This window comes from Globicephala melas, chromosome 19, assembly GCF_963455315.2.
Source record: "Globicephala melas chromosome 19, mGloMel1.2, whole genome shotgun sequence".
Lineage (NCBI taxonomy): Eukaryota > Metazoa > Chordata > Mammalia > Artiodactyla > Delphinidae > Globicephala > Globicephala melas.
In genome coordinates, this window is record NC_083332.1 from 60,178,929 (window position 1) to 60,193,275 (window position 14,347).

At 52.0% G+C, this 14,347-nt stretch overlaps 2 protein-coding genes across 2 annotated transcripts in view; one reads left to right on the plus strand and one right to left on the minus strand.

The window, feature by feature from the left end:
- Positions 1-1,846: 1,846 nt before the first annotated feature.
- The window catches only part of C19H16orf95 (chromosome 19 C16orf95 homolog), a 521,908-nt gene continuing 509,407 nt past the window's right edge, over positions 1,847-14,347 (minus strand). The window contains 2 exon segments of the mRNA XM_060289339.1: positions 1,847-4,880; positions 6,126-6,736. The gene's annotated coding sequence lies outside the window, so the exon portion shown is untranslated.
- Positions 1,886-3,593, plus strand: FOXL1 (forkhead box L1). The gene has a single exon (XM_030849118.2). It carries the CDS (start codon positions 2,089-2,091, stop codon positions 3,124-3,126), a length of 1,038 nt encoding a protein of 345 aa, XP_030704978.2. The 5' UTR covers positions 1,886-2,088; the 3' UTR covers positions 3,127-3,593.

Sequence of the window (14,347 nt, forward strand, 5' to 3'; positions counted from 1 at the left end):
AGGTTGTTTTTCCATCCCAGGGTTGAAAGGGGGGCTCCGAGGAAAGCCAGGGATCCAGAGAGAAGGTAGCGCCCCGCCCCCTCTTGGCTAGAGGGCCATCCTCAAGACCAAAGCCGGGACCAGGCCAGGCGGGACACTGGGCATAAGTTAGAATTGCAGCGCTGGGGACGGAGGCCTGGTTGTGTCCCAGGGCCTGACCTGGCTGTCCCTCAAGCCCCGCCTGCCCCCAAACCGGTTTTTCGACCCTGACCGTGACTTCCTTTTTGGTATTTCAAACGTACCGGGTCCCCTGCAGTCTATTCGGAACCCCCAAACACATGGGTTACTTTCTGGATTCCGCATTGTAGAGTGGGATTCTCCCTGCTTTTCCGTGTTCAGGGGTGACCTGAGCAGTGGCAGCCGGTCCCCAGCATAGGGTCGCCTCTCTGTGACAGCAGCAGCAGACAGGCCCCTCCCTCATTAACGCAGGTTTAGTGCGTGTCTTCCCAATTGCCGTGGAGCCTCGAGGGCCGTTACAACCCTCACCTGCCGTCCTCACTCCTCTGCCTTCTCTTTGGCATCCACACGGTTGACTCAAGAAACGTTAATTCAGTTATCCCAAGCTTTTTCTTTCTTTCTTTTAAAATATATTCAGCAAAGGTGGTAAAACAGGCACTAGTCACGTTACGTGCCACCCCTCCAAGGCGGTGGAGTAGGGGGAGACACCTCCTTCTAAGTCAGCATCATTCAGGCTTTTTGATTCAAACCGGGACGTGGCTAAATGTAAAATGAGACCGGGTGGGGAGTGCTTACACCCCAGGGTGAGTGGGGAGGGGAGCGGCGGGAGAGCGAGCAGGCTTCCCAAACGCTTAATGTAATCACGGGCCAGCTGCGTGCACTTGTAAAGTTGTTATAACCCCCTCCTTGTTATAAACAGGAAAGCACAGAATATAAAGCAAGGACCCGCATTCACAAATACCAGCTCTGCTGCACCAGCTGCCAAGTTCCCCTTTTATGGTGCTCCTCCTCGCAATCTCAGGCCCATCAGAAAGATCTTAGTCTCTCCCCCTCAGCTCTCCAAAAGGGTTTACTTTGAAACCTCCCCAACTAAGCCACGGACCCGGTACTGCACGCCCTCTCCAACTCTCAGTGCCCTGTGCCACTGGCTTCGGGAGAAACTGGGCTCCTGGAGTCCTCTTCCCCAGGTCCCCAGGGAGCCCCGAGGTTTGCCCCTTTCGGGATGCTAGGCCCCCAGGGAGTACGCCTCCACCCCCCAGCTCCTCTGGGGCATCCCAAGGATCTCTCCAAGGAGGGCTGCATCCTCTTCTAATCAGACTCCCGTCTATCTCCTCTCCCCCGCCAAAATATCTAAGAGCTCTTAAAAGACCTCAGAAGGCATTTTATGAGACTGTGTCATCTCTACATTTCCTACTAAGCCTGGGAGAAGAAAAGATCTTTTGTGGGAGGCCATGGGACTTCGGGGCTCCCCCAGGCCAGAGGTAAAACTCACCCCTGCGCCCCTCCCCCCGCACCTCTCCTTCCTGGCCTGGCAGACCCCGCTCTGAGCCACCGCTATCCACATCCTGCCTCACTGACTGTGTGTGCTTACAGCGTCAAGGGGTGGACGTGATATTTCAAACATCAGATCAGTGCGTTTATATATTGGGTGCCCGGAAATTTTTCCAAATAAACACAGCTTGATTCAACTTGGGTGGGCGGACTTATCAACAGACTAATTCTATAAACAAATGAAGGAATAACCCCGAAACCGATTGGCTGGTATCAAAAAGACACGTGGAGGGAAAAGCTTGGAGTTTTTCAGCAATGAAATTTTAATTAATGTGGGTGGGCTGAGAACACAGCGACTGTTTATCATAGACAATTTATTTTCCAGCGCTAAGTCAACATATAATAGCAAACTTACAACAATTATTTAACATTTTTAAAGCCATGAAGAAGGGACAGAGCCCCGAGCCGCCGGGGAGAGCGGCAGAGCGGGAGGCAGGCGCAGGGCAGGCTCCCCTGGAGGGCCCTTGCGGCGCGGGGCACAGTCCCTAAGCCGCCTGGGTCGCCTGCGACGCCGGAGCGCAGCGCGGGCTCCCACTCGCCATGAGCCACCTCTTCAGTCCCCGGCTGCCTGCTCTGGCCGCCTCTCCCATGCTCTATCTGTACGGCCCCGAGAGACCCGGGCTGCCTCTGGCCTTCGCCCCCGCGGCCGCTCTGGCGGCGTCGGGCCGGGTGGAGCCCCCCCAGAAGCCGCCCTACAGCTACATCGCGCTCATAGCCATGGCGATCCAGGATGCGCCTGAGCAGAGGGTCACACTCAACGGCATCTACCAGTTCATCATGGACCGCTTCCCTTTCTACCAGGATAACCGACAGGGCTGGCAGAACAGCATCCGCCACAACCTCTCGCTCAACGACTGCTTCGTCAAGGTGCCCCGCGAGAAAGGGCGGCCCGGCAAGGGCAGCTACTGGACGCTGGACCCTCGCTGCCTGGATATGTTCGAGAATGGCAACTACCGGCGCCGGAAGAGGAAGCCCAAGCCGGGCCCCGGAGGCCCGGAGGCCAAGCGGGCCCGCGCCGAGCTGCAGGAGCGCGGCGCAGAAGCGCAGCCGGAGGTGGGGAGAGGGGGAGCGCGCCCCCGCTCCGCGACCCCCATCCACGAGGGAGCGCCTGCGCGCCCCTCGCCCCTCCGGGAAGGCTCCTCTCCTCCGGCGTCCCTCCACTGGCCCAGGCCCGCGTCGCCCTCTGGGGACGCAGGCGACGCGCTCCAGGGCGCAGCGGCCGTGGCCGCCAGCCAGCCCGCGCGCACGGTGGATGGCTCGCGGTCCCCTCCGCGCCCCGCCTCCCGCAGCTCTCCGAAGAGCTCGGACAAGTCCAAGAGCTTCAGCATAGACAGCATCCTGGCGGGACGGCAGGGGCAAAATCCGGCTGGAGGGGGCGAGCTCCCGGGGGGCGCCAAGCAGGGGCCCGGCGGCTGTCTGGGCGCCTCGCTTCTGGCCACCTCCTCCGGCCTCCGGCCACCTTTCAACGCTTCCCTGATGCTCGACCCGCACGTCCAGGGCGGCTTTTACCAGCTCGGGATCCCCTTCCTCTCCTATTTCCCTCTGCAGCTCCCCGACACGGTGCTTCATTTCCAGTAAAGCAAACAGTGCCTGATCTTTCCCTGCCCTGGTCTGAGCTTCTTGTGAGCAACCAGGACTCCCACCGCTGGAGGAAGAAGTCGCGTGTTTTTTAAAAAATGATTTCCTCTGCCGACTCCTGGGAAGTAGTAGCAACCTCTGCGCAGGGATGGGCACACTCCCCTGCCTCCTGCAAGGCGGACCTTCCCAGAGCCCGGAGCAGCTTCGGAGATTTAAAAGACATTGCCCACGCTGGGACTTGGGCATCTCAGACCTCCTACTGTGGGAGCAGGAAAATGCCTTGACCTTAGGTCGGTCCCACTGGCTACCCAGACAGGCCCTGCGTGTCTGGGGAACGGGAGGGCGCAGACAACCCGAGGGCAGCTACATGGCCGCAGTGTGGTCCTTCCTATCTGAGAGCCACGGTCTGACCATCACCAGCTCGGTTGTCACTGTGGCCTGGGCCTTGGCTTTGAGCTCGTCGGGGTGATGGGTGTTCACAGCTGGGTTTGTCCCTGAAGTCCAGGGAGAATTTTTCTCTTTTCCTTTCTAGATAGTAAAAGGAACATGCTATATTCTTTGGCTAAAATGCTTGATTCTTCTTACTGTAAGGATTGCCCTCTGAAAACATCTGTATTAACAACTTCTATTACGAAAGTGCACTCTGTATCATTTAGCATTTTGTTGCATTATGATAGCTTGTTAATCAATACACATGTTCTCCAACGCATGTTACCAGCAATAGCCAGCCTCCTATCTCTTTGCTTTTTTGTTTAAGGGTCGAAAGATTTTTGGAGACACCGGAAGTGTGTGAGGGGGAGCGAAGATGTCTAAGACAGCAGAAGATTTTCCACTTCCATGTTTTTTTTTTCAAGATCTAGGCTTGACCGTTGCTACATTTTCCAGAATTGTGTAGTGAAGGACTACTTTTAATCAAAAGAGCTGGGTGAAACAAACACACGGAAAGCGAGTAGAGGGAGAGATGGGTTAGTGCCAGCAAGAGTAAGGGAGCCCACTGGTGTCTGTGGAGGCGGCTCTCTGGACCCCAAGGAACAGGAGGCTTGGTGGGAGGCTTCCCAGCCGACTGCAACTGGCTCCTCCCTCTAAGCCCCAACCAGGCAGGCCCAGAGCTTGCAGCTAAATAAACACCTATGGAGGTGACTGGAAGTCTGGTGTGAGGGGTGGGCGGGAAGGCAGGGGGCTGAGACAAAGATCTGGTGACGAAAATTGAGATTTTTCACAGCCCGGTACAGCTTGAAACTTTTGGGAAATGCATCTAACCTCTTATGGTATCTCTCTTTGGGTTGTTTTGGTGGTTCTGAAACTTGATTTCCTGAACCTCCAAGTTACTTTAATTTTATCTGATGTGGGAAAAGCACAATAAGCCATGAGTTCTTGGAGGGAGGTGGAGACAGTCTCTGCATTTTTTAGAGCAGTTTCCAGGACATATAAAAATGAACACAAACTTTACATCAGGAGAGCCTGTTGGTTAATATGTTGGATATTTTGGACAGGCAGAATAATTTAGTAACTAGTAGGCACAGAGCCGACTTACTGAGAATTCATCCTGAAGGCGTGTGCTACCGACCCACACGTGCATCCACGACCGCTTTCTGCCTGGGCTGGTGGGAACACTTTGGCGGCCGAGCTTCAGGGTCCTTGATGTTAAGAACTTTGATGAGATCCTATTGTTGAGATCCAGGATCACTGTGATTAACTTAAAATGTGGTGGAAGGGCCGTCATTCGATATTTTGTTATCCCGAAGTCTCAGCCTCTGTGAATAAAGTTGTTTTTTCATTAACCTCTCAGTGACTGGTTCAATGGATTACTGGGGGGGGGGGATAAACAAACAGTGTAATAAGAAAAGGGAGCCTGGGATTATATCTCGGAACCCCAACAGTGTCTCTGGAGGCTCTGGCTTCCGAGGGAGGGTACACAAACATGGACTGGAGGGTAGGAGCTGAAAACCCCAGGACTGGTGGATGCTGCCTGAATGTCAGCAATAAGATGAAGATTCTGCTGTGTAGGATGTATTTTTAGTGTTTTCTTTTTATGTTTGATTTGAGATCTCGTGTGTTTTGTTAAGTTATGATGCCTGTTTTCTGGAGAAGCAAATAATCGAATACTGTCATTTTAAAAAATACTGTCATTTATCTTAGAATTACAGTTCCAAAAAGTTCCACAAACATTATTTTTATGGCAAAGAAAAAAAAGGCCGGAGTATGTATTACTTTGTAAGGGTGTTTATACATACATAAAGAGGAATTCTGTTACCTAATCCCCACATTCATCTGGTTTAGGAAAGCAAAGAGAAACGGACAGTGGGGTCATTTCTATGGATTCTATACAATTCCATGTGTTTTCCTTCCTACTGGAGAGAGAGAGGGGCTGTGGCACTTAGCAATCCAAACAGCTGTTCTAATGTTCCAGTTTAGTCATGTGCTCCAAATTACGGATCAATGAGAGCAAGGAAAGGTTTCTACTCTTAATAAAAACAAAATCACCTAGATTTCAAGTAAACTAAAAGCAACCAAATCATTCTGTTCTTTGGCAATCTGAAGTATGCCTCAGTGTTCTCTAAACAAAGGGAACAGATTCTGGTTCCTGTAGATGATCGTTGGTTTAAGCCTTGATTACACACACACACACACACACATACACACACACATACACACACACTTATGAGTACACTGATCATAATAGGGGATATGGCAGGTGTATGTGCAGCGATAAATGTGTATGTGTACATATATGTATACATGTGTGTATGTATATACATACATGCATGTGTGTATATATGTTCTACACACACGAATGGTCAGAAATTCACCTTCATTGCATAGCTGGGACAGATAAACTCAGATCAAGTGCTGAATTCCTTTAGATTTACACAAGTATTGGTACTTCGGGAAAGATTTTGTTTTTCTATATAATTTGAACAAGGAATAATTTAGTTTTTTGCACTATCATAGTGAAACTGACAAGGACTTTACAAAAGAATCTTGGAAGACATACCCACCTGAGACCTTTACCTTCCCAACTTCTGCAAGGGGCTTCAAAAAGGCCTTTTGCTTTGTCTGCTCATGGATGTTACCTGGCTCTTGTGGAGGCTGATGGCCTCCTGGGTCTTACACGCCCCATAAGGTTTTCCAGAATTGGAACAGGATGTGTCTTGCCATTTTCCAATACAGCCGCATCTCTCTGGAAAGAGGCCCACCCCGTGGTCTCTACCATTTCGTGAAGAGTGGTCAGCGTCTATGCGTGTGTGGGTTAATGAATTAGCCACATGTGATGTTATTGTTACAGCTGAAGGCCAGAGCCCATCCGCCCGGGCTGCACCCATGTGAGAGCCACGACTCGGTATACTTCCCATGTTCATGGTGGCTGGGGTCTTGCTTCCATGATGCAGGGGTTGTTCCATCGAGTCAAAAATACACATGATAGGCTTCCCTGGTGGCGCAGTGGTTGAGAGTCTGCCTGCTGATGCAGGCGACGCGGGTTCGTGCCCCGGTCCAGGAAGATCCCATATGCCGCAGAGCGGCTGGGCCCGTGAGCCATGGCCGCTGAGCCTGCGCGTCCGGAGCCTGTGCTCCCCAACGGGAGAGGCCACAACAGTGAGAGGCCCGCGTACTGCAAAAAAAAAAAACAAAAAAAAAACAAAAAAAACACATGATAATAAACCAAGTTTATTATTAAAATTGAAGAACATGAGTTTGTTGGAAAAGTAAAATTCTTTTTATCCACATTTCAAGCAGTTTTTATGCCTGAATAGCCAAGTGTCAAAGTTCTCGTCTACACTTGTCTTTATCCAGACGCCCCAGACTCGGGGTTCTGCAGGGTCAGACAGATCCCATAGATTGTACAGTGACCTAGAGGGGTCCACAGGGAGTGGTGGGGCCTGGGCCCAACTGGGAGGGTCTGTCTCTTCCAGTGGCGTCCAGTTGCCAACTGCCCTGGGAAAACCACACAAGTGGCTCATAGGCCAGATGTGGATTCAAACCCAGGGTGTACACTGTGGTGGGCAGATGAGACCAAGTGGAAAATTCACTTCTTCTCCTGGAAGGTGGCTGGAGAGAGGGAGGTGGGAGGGCCTATCCTAAGTACTGGGGACTGAGGGGACATTATCAACTCAGGTGTCTTTATTTACCCTGGCAGTGATAGGGGCGGGCAAAGGGTAGGCACTGGGGCAAAGATTCAGTCCCAACCTCCTCTTCCCATTGGCGTGAACCAGGGTTCCAGCAGGAAACAGAAACCTACTTAGATGAACCACTGGAAAAGACCTGGTTGGAGGGACAACTTACAGGGGAGCAGGTGGAGTGAGTGTAGGTGGGACCGCAGTGCTGGCGCAGGCAGGAGCTGAGGAGAATGACCCGACTTCTCTCTTCTGCCTTCCAGCCTCACGTTGATGCCTCTGATCGGCTAAACCCCACCAGGAGTCCAGCCTGCAGGAGTCCAGCCTACAGGGAGCCCAGGTGATACAGTCCACAGGGCTCAGCCTGCTGGGGCAGAGAGGGGTAGAGAATGCACCGGGCTGGGACCGAGGCAAACAGAGCACGGCCAGCACAGTGGAGGGTCCTGCCTCTGGGGCCAGTTGGTGGCAGCTGCCCGGACCACACTGTTGACGTCCAAGGGCCAAGACCAGGATGTCTGGGACAATACCGGCGGCTGCATCTGGCATTCTCAGAGATTGGATTCTCCCGTCTGGCAAGCTTCTGGGAGAAGGTGTTTCTAGACCCTAGCCTGAGAGCCTCTTGGGTGGGTGGAGTCTGGATTTAGCTCCTGAGGGCCCTGGCCCTGGCCGTACAGTCTCCGCCTTCTCACCTCTGAGCCTGGAAAGGACTTGCTGAGTTGCTGGGGGCTGCGATGACTGTACCTAGTTTGTATCCATTTGCTGAGCATTTAAAACAAAGTTACTCCTTCCTGGCTAGTGCGAGGAGCGCAACTGATGCCGTGTTACTCTTCCAGAATGTGTGTCCCACACGCTGGTGAGGGCGTCCTCCAGCCGGAGTCCAGGGAAAGGACACAAAGGAAGTGTCTCGGCCGAAGGTCAGGCACTCTGGGAAGAGTGGGGAAGACGCCCTGCTGTCCACAAGACCATGTCACCTTGGACAACACCAAGTTTAAAGCCTGACTCAGGTCCTCATACTGTGCAAGGTGAATATGACACATGTCCTGTCTCCCCAGCATCCTGGGACCACAGTTCTTTCCCAGGTAGTGGCCACCTTCTACTGTTCCACAGGTCTCTCTAGACACACCTACTAGTGAGGACAACCCCTCTCATTAATGTCTTATTGACTCATTACCATTCAGTAATTTGAAGTTCAGATGAAGGTGGGGAGGGGTATGTTAGCCTTGTCAAGAGTGAGCCCGCCAGACAGAGAATAATAACCCAGCTCTGCTCTGACTTGCTGTGTGACATCAGCAAAATGACTTAACCCTTCTGTGCCTTAACTCTCTCACCTGTACAAATGGGGGCAACGTTAGTAACTGCCTCACCAAGCTGTTGAAAGGAGTAAATTTAACGATGGGTGTAAATTCCTAGGACAGCACCTGACCCAGTTCTCGTCTGCAAAATGGGACTAATCATAATGCCTTCTGCATCGGGCAGCTGTCAGAATTAAATTAGTTAATATATACACATACAATATCTGGCCTGTGGGAGGCATTTGGTCAATGGGAGGTCTTGTCTCTGTATACAGACGTAGCCTCTAATCTAAACACTCTTGTTTTACAAGCCCATTTGCGAGCCCACAGCGCGGCTCGCATCCCGTCACTCCTCCTGGGCCAGCTTCTTCGGCTCCTCCTCCCGGGCAGGCTGGCAGCCATTTTCGTCTCTTCCTCGCAGTGTTATATCTCTTGAGGTGATCCAATCGTTTGAACACAAAACCAAAAGCAAAGTAAGCCGCCACACGCGGCAGGGGATCCTAGGAAACCACAGGAGGGCGATTTTCACGAGCCCAGGAGGGCGAGTCCTTTGGTGTTTCTTCGCCTTGCCCAGGAGCTTACAAGGAGCTTCCCAGGGCTGGCCGTCCAGCCATAGTGAACTCAGGGGCCTTGGGAATGAATAAAACTCTTCATTTCTGCCCTCCCCCCACCCCAGCACCAAGACCACGCCTGTTGATGAAGGAGAGGCTCCACCCCTCTCCCGGGGACAAAGGGACCAGACTGGGGAGCAGCTTTTCCTAAATTCATGAGTTTCATAGCCCGCCTTATAAAGTGTAAGGAACATTTCTTTAAATGCTGTGGCTAAATATAGCAGGGGCTGGGTCAGCGAGAACATTTTTAGAAAGCACATTACAAATCAGGAATGTTTTAGAGAAATAAATAAACTTTCCCACATTTTTGGACTTTGTGTCGGCTCTGCAGGCTCCATCTTGAGAGCATGATGTGAGGTGGGGGTGATGAATAATTCACGTTGGGCTCTTGCGGGTGCCCGGAGCACCCTGCGAGTGGCTTCTCCTTCCCTTCCTTGGGCATGGGGCTCTAGGACAGGGGTGGGGTGGGCATGGGAGAAACTGTCAGGCTAGGGACAGCTCAGCATCTGAAATAAGGGCCACTCAGTGACATAAGGAAGACGGGATTAAGGAGAAATACATCTATTTCCAGTGCGTTTCATTTCTTGTCTCTGCTCTCTGTTCCGGGGGTTCACTGGCCTTCCACATGGGGTGAGAACAAACCCAGGGGGCCGTGTGCCCACCCCTCTGTTGCAGGATGACCTCCCGGTGCTTGTGACCTGTTCCCAAGGGCTCCCATTCCGTTGGCCTCTGGTGGGACCAGGTGGCGTGTTTCTATAAGCTCCTCAGGGGAGTCTGCTCTGCAGCCAGGGTTGCGAGCCACCGTAGCGAGGTACCGACGTCATCAGGCGGGTCTCTGGGCGTGAAGGAATCGTGCAAAGCAGGTTGTTCATCTCTTACTCTTTCTTCTTATTTATCCACATTTGTACTCAATTTCCTCTTGGTCAAAATAGACTCTCGGCTTCTCTCCATGGACGAAAGCATCCTTTTTCTATTTCTTCGGGTAGAGCTGCCTCCACTAAAGCACTCGTAGAAGTTCTATGTGTTCACGCAAGAAGTGTGGAATATTTAGAAGAGTACGAAAAAGAGAACCAATGTGTGATCCCATGACCACCTGTAATAATCCCACCACCAGAGATTATGGTTGGTACTTCCCCCCTAGACTATATATATATCTGTATCAACCATAGACATACCAGTGATATTAGATCGGTATGTATATATACAAATTGTTCTCTACTTCATCACTGCTGCCACCATCACCATCATCATCACCACCACCATCACCATAGAGCTTTTCTGCACACGCAGAGTGCCAGGGAGGTGCTGTAAGGCCTCTTACGGCACGATCCTTTAATTGCTGACAGCCTGGCCACACCAAGATGAGGTGAAAATAGATCTGTTTATTTATTAACACCTTTTATTTTGAAATAATTATAGATTCATGGGAAGGTGCAAAGAAATGCACAGGGAGGTGAAAGAGACTTATTTTGTGCAAAAATTTTTATAGCCCTTTTCTCATTTAAATTTAACCACCTATGGCATCACCACGATCTCTGTTTACACACACTAGGGCACAGACACGTACACACACACACACTCTCTCAGAGAGACAGGTGTCTTGTCCTAAGGCACCTGGCTAGTCAGGCTCAGAGTTAGTCCTGGAGCACACGGCCAGCACCGAGGTTCTTTCTGACCCCCTGCCATGAGGTCGGGACCAAGGATGGGGACAGAGACTCCCACCACATGACCACTGGTCCACAGACCCAATCTGCACTCCTGCTGTCCCCTTCCTCCCCATCATGGGGGAGCCACGCCAGCACCTAAGATCCATTCTTTGATTGGTTTTCATGCTTCCAGCAGTTACGGGTAGAGCTGCGAGTGAGAACTCGACTTCTGCTGTCTGTTTGGACGAGTGGATCTCTACCTGCGCTAAGCACCGGAATCCCCAGGGGGTCTTTAGAAAAAATGCTGACGGCCGGGTCACAGCCCCAGATGGTTTTTTAGGATGACCTCCCCCACCCCCCGCAATAATCCTAGTGTGCAGCTGGCGTCGGGAAGCAGTGGTTTTGGTATCAGTAAGGGAAGGCTTAAGGTCAAGTGCCTGGATTATTCAGAGAAACCTCTGGGCAAGAAGAAACAGAGAAGTGGGTTTCGGGTTGAATGAGGCAGCCCAGCTGCTGACATTCATCAGGGCTCACGGCCTTCCTGCCTCCTCGCACACCATCTGGGGAGAAGGTACTGAGCACGTCACCGCTTTGGATCATTTCAGCAACCCTGTGAGGCTGCCTTGAGTCTCCCAACTTGCTGGAGGAGGCATCAAGGCTGGGTGAGTGCATGACACACAGTCAGGGAGAACCCGAGTCAAACATTCAGGTCATTTGTTCCTAAAGCTCCGGCTCTCTTTCGCAACATCTTCGCTGCACAAGCCAGCGTCTCACAGATCTCCCCCCACGTGCAGCCTGGGGTAAAGGAAGCACATGCACTTAAGGATACGCACGAAGGAGTAAAGGCGTTTGTTTCCCCGTGATCAGGAACTTGTTCCAAGAGCCTCTGTCATCAGAACAGCTTGTCATTCTCCATCCGCCAGATAGTCATTAAGTGCCAGGCGTGCGACACACCTTAGCCACATACAAGTGGACCAGACCCCGGGCCCGTCCTCGAGGGGCTTATACTCAGGTGGGGAAGACCAGCAAAGCAAATTGACAGGCACCAGCCGATGCACTGTTGACATTTATGGTTACTCAAAATCTTTTAAACACTCTCCACTTCCTGAGAGATCCCCATTCTTTCAAGCCGGTCTTTCAAATATAAGAAGCAAAGAAGGAACCCCCCACTCGTCTGTGTGCTAGGATGGGGCCCACCACCAGACACACGGGTGTGACCTTGGGGGCCAGGTGGGCAGGGAGGAGGGCGTAGTGTACCTGCTTCGATGCTGCGGACCACGGGAGTGGTCCTGGGACCTGGAGCCGCGAGAGCCGCCCAGGACTTGAAGCCCTTGGATCCTACTGGAGGTGGGCGCTTCCGTGGTGGCCAGCCCTGCAGTACTGGCAGGGATGCGCTCCTGGGAGCTCAGCTTGGAATCCACTTTGCAAAGATCCTGTGAGCTACTTGCAAATTCTTTCTGTGTAACTGAACGAGAGTTTGCAGTAAAAGCTTAAGCTACCCCAAAAGTGCTAAGACCTAGGAGGGGCTAATCATCATTTCAGTTTTTGCTGAGCACTGGGTCTCTGGGGGGACTGGTCTAAGGACAGTACTTGGCATGTATTATTACTCACTCACTTCTCCCCAGGCCCTGTGAGTTAGGGACGGTAGTCTTCCCTCCTTAACAGGTGAGGCAGCAGGTGTAGAGGGCTTAGTCACTTCCCAGCGTCTCGTAACCCATACACGGCAGAGCTGGGCTTGGATTCAGGCTCTCCGGCTCTGAAGCAGCTGCCGAGCTCTGTCCTGAGGGCTCTATGTGCACAGTCTCTTTCATTTTGAGATGAACCTGGGAGCTGGGGATTACTGTGTCCAGTTCACCAGTGGCATTTGACTAGTGCGCTCCCCAGGTCGCAGTGCGAATCCTTGGCAAAATAACAGACCCAAGCATACCTGTCTTTAAAACTCGCAGCTGCCTTTCAGCATCAGCTGACCGGGTGTGAAAGGAGTGGGCCTACAGGGCAAACACCTCCTCACCTCTTAAAGTGAAGGACGCAGGCAGGGAACACACCGCCCGTCAAGCAGCAACCTATATGAGGTTCTCAGTCAGGTCTGCACATCAGAACCATTCAGGGAGCTTAACAAAATGTGCTTCCCAGACTCCACTCCCAGAGATGCTAGGGCCTCTGGCCTGGGCGGGTTGCATGACCACCTGGTGATTCTAATGTGGAATAACCATTGACCTCATCTGGTCCTGCATTGGTCTAGTAGGCTGGTTCTCAACTGGGGGCAAGCTTACCCCCTGGGGCAGTTGGCAACGTCTGGAGACAGTCTGGGTGGTCATAACCAGGGGAGGGGTGTTAATGGCATCTAGGGTGTTGAGGGATGCTGTTGGACAGCCTACAAAGCACAGAACAGCCCCTCACAACGGAGGATTATCCGACTCTATAGCCCTGAGGTTTGAGAAACCCCGTCTGTTCCCTTTGTGAGATCTCCACACCCAAAGGACAGAGCTAGTGGCGCAGACACATTTCCATCTCCTTCCCATCTCTCTGGGATTTTCAAGCTAAAGGGTCATAGAAAGCTTCTTGATCAGGGACGTATATTTGGATCTTCTAGGCCAGTGAGCCAAAAAAGACTAACTTAACAATTTTAGTAGCCACCTTAAAAAAGAAAGATGGAAAGGAAACAGGTGAAGTTCATTTTAGGGAATCTATTTTATCTAACCCCACCTCTCCAAGACATTCTCATTTCGGTGTGAACTTAACATAAAAAATTACCGACATGCTTCACATCTTTCTGGCACCAAGTCTTGGAAATCCGGTGTGTATCCTGCACTAATGGTACATCTTAATTGAGATGAGCCGCATTTCTGGAACTCAAGAGCGACGCGTACGTACTTAGCCGCAGCCCCGCTGGACGGTACGGCTTCAGATTCTCTTTGGTTGCCCTTTCACACACTTTTATAGAATTCTGCAGCTCTTCAGATTACTTATCCCAACTGCAGTTAGGTCATTATTTGCCCAGTGATGAGGTTCGCATCTGTCCCTCCCCACGATGCGACGTGCTCCATGAGGGCAAAGGTTCCATCATTTTCTGTTTTGCCCCTTTTTTTCCTATCTGTCCAGCCCAGTGCCTGCTACTTAGCAGGCGTCCAAAACATGTCTGTCAGCGGGACTGCACCTTTTCCACGCCTGACTCTCTTGCCAGAGCGGGCGTCCCTCAGCTTGCTGTAACCCAGTGCTTGGTGTGTAACAGACAGTGAATATTTGTAGGACAATAATGTGAAGGCACTCGTCCGACTCCCGATGCTTCTTTCCATCCAGACCGTTCTCTACTCCTTTACTCACTCGGCCCAGGACGGGCGGGTGCTGGGGCTTATCAGACGGGTAAACATGCGTAGAGCTAGGCAGGCATCCGGGGCCCCAGCCTGGCTTTGTCCCCATGGGAGTGAGCTGCCCTCTACTTTGCTCTCAGGGGTCTGCCCACTCCCCACCCCAACTATGGGGTGGAGCTTCGAGCGTCCAGAGGGGCCACTGAGTAGCGGGCAAGTCTGTTGCTCACCACGGATACAACCCACAGTCTC

Coding starts and splice junctions, on each gene's coding strand:
- FOXL1 (XM_030849118.2), top strand. CDS start 2,089: ATGAGCCACCTCTTCAGTCCCCGGCTGCCTGCTCTGGCCGCCTCTCCC.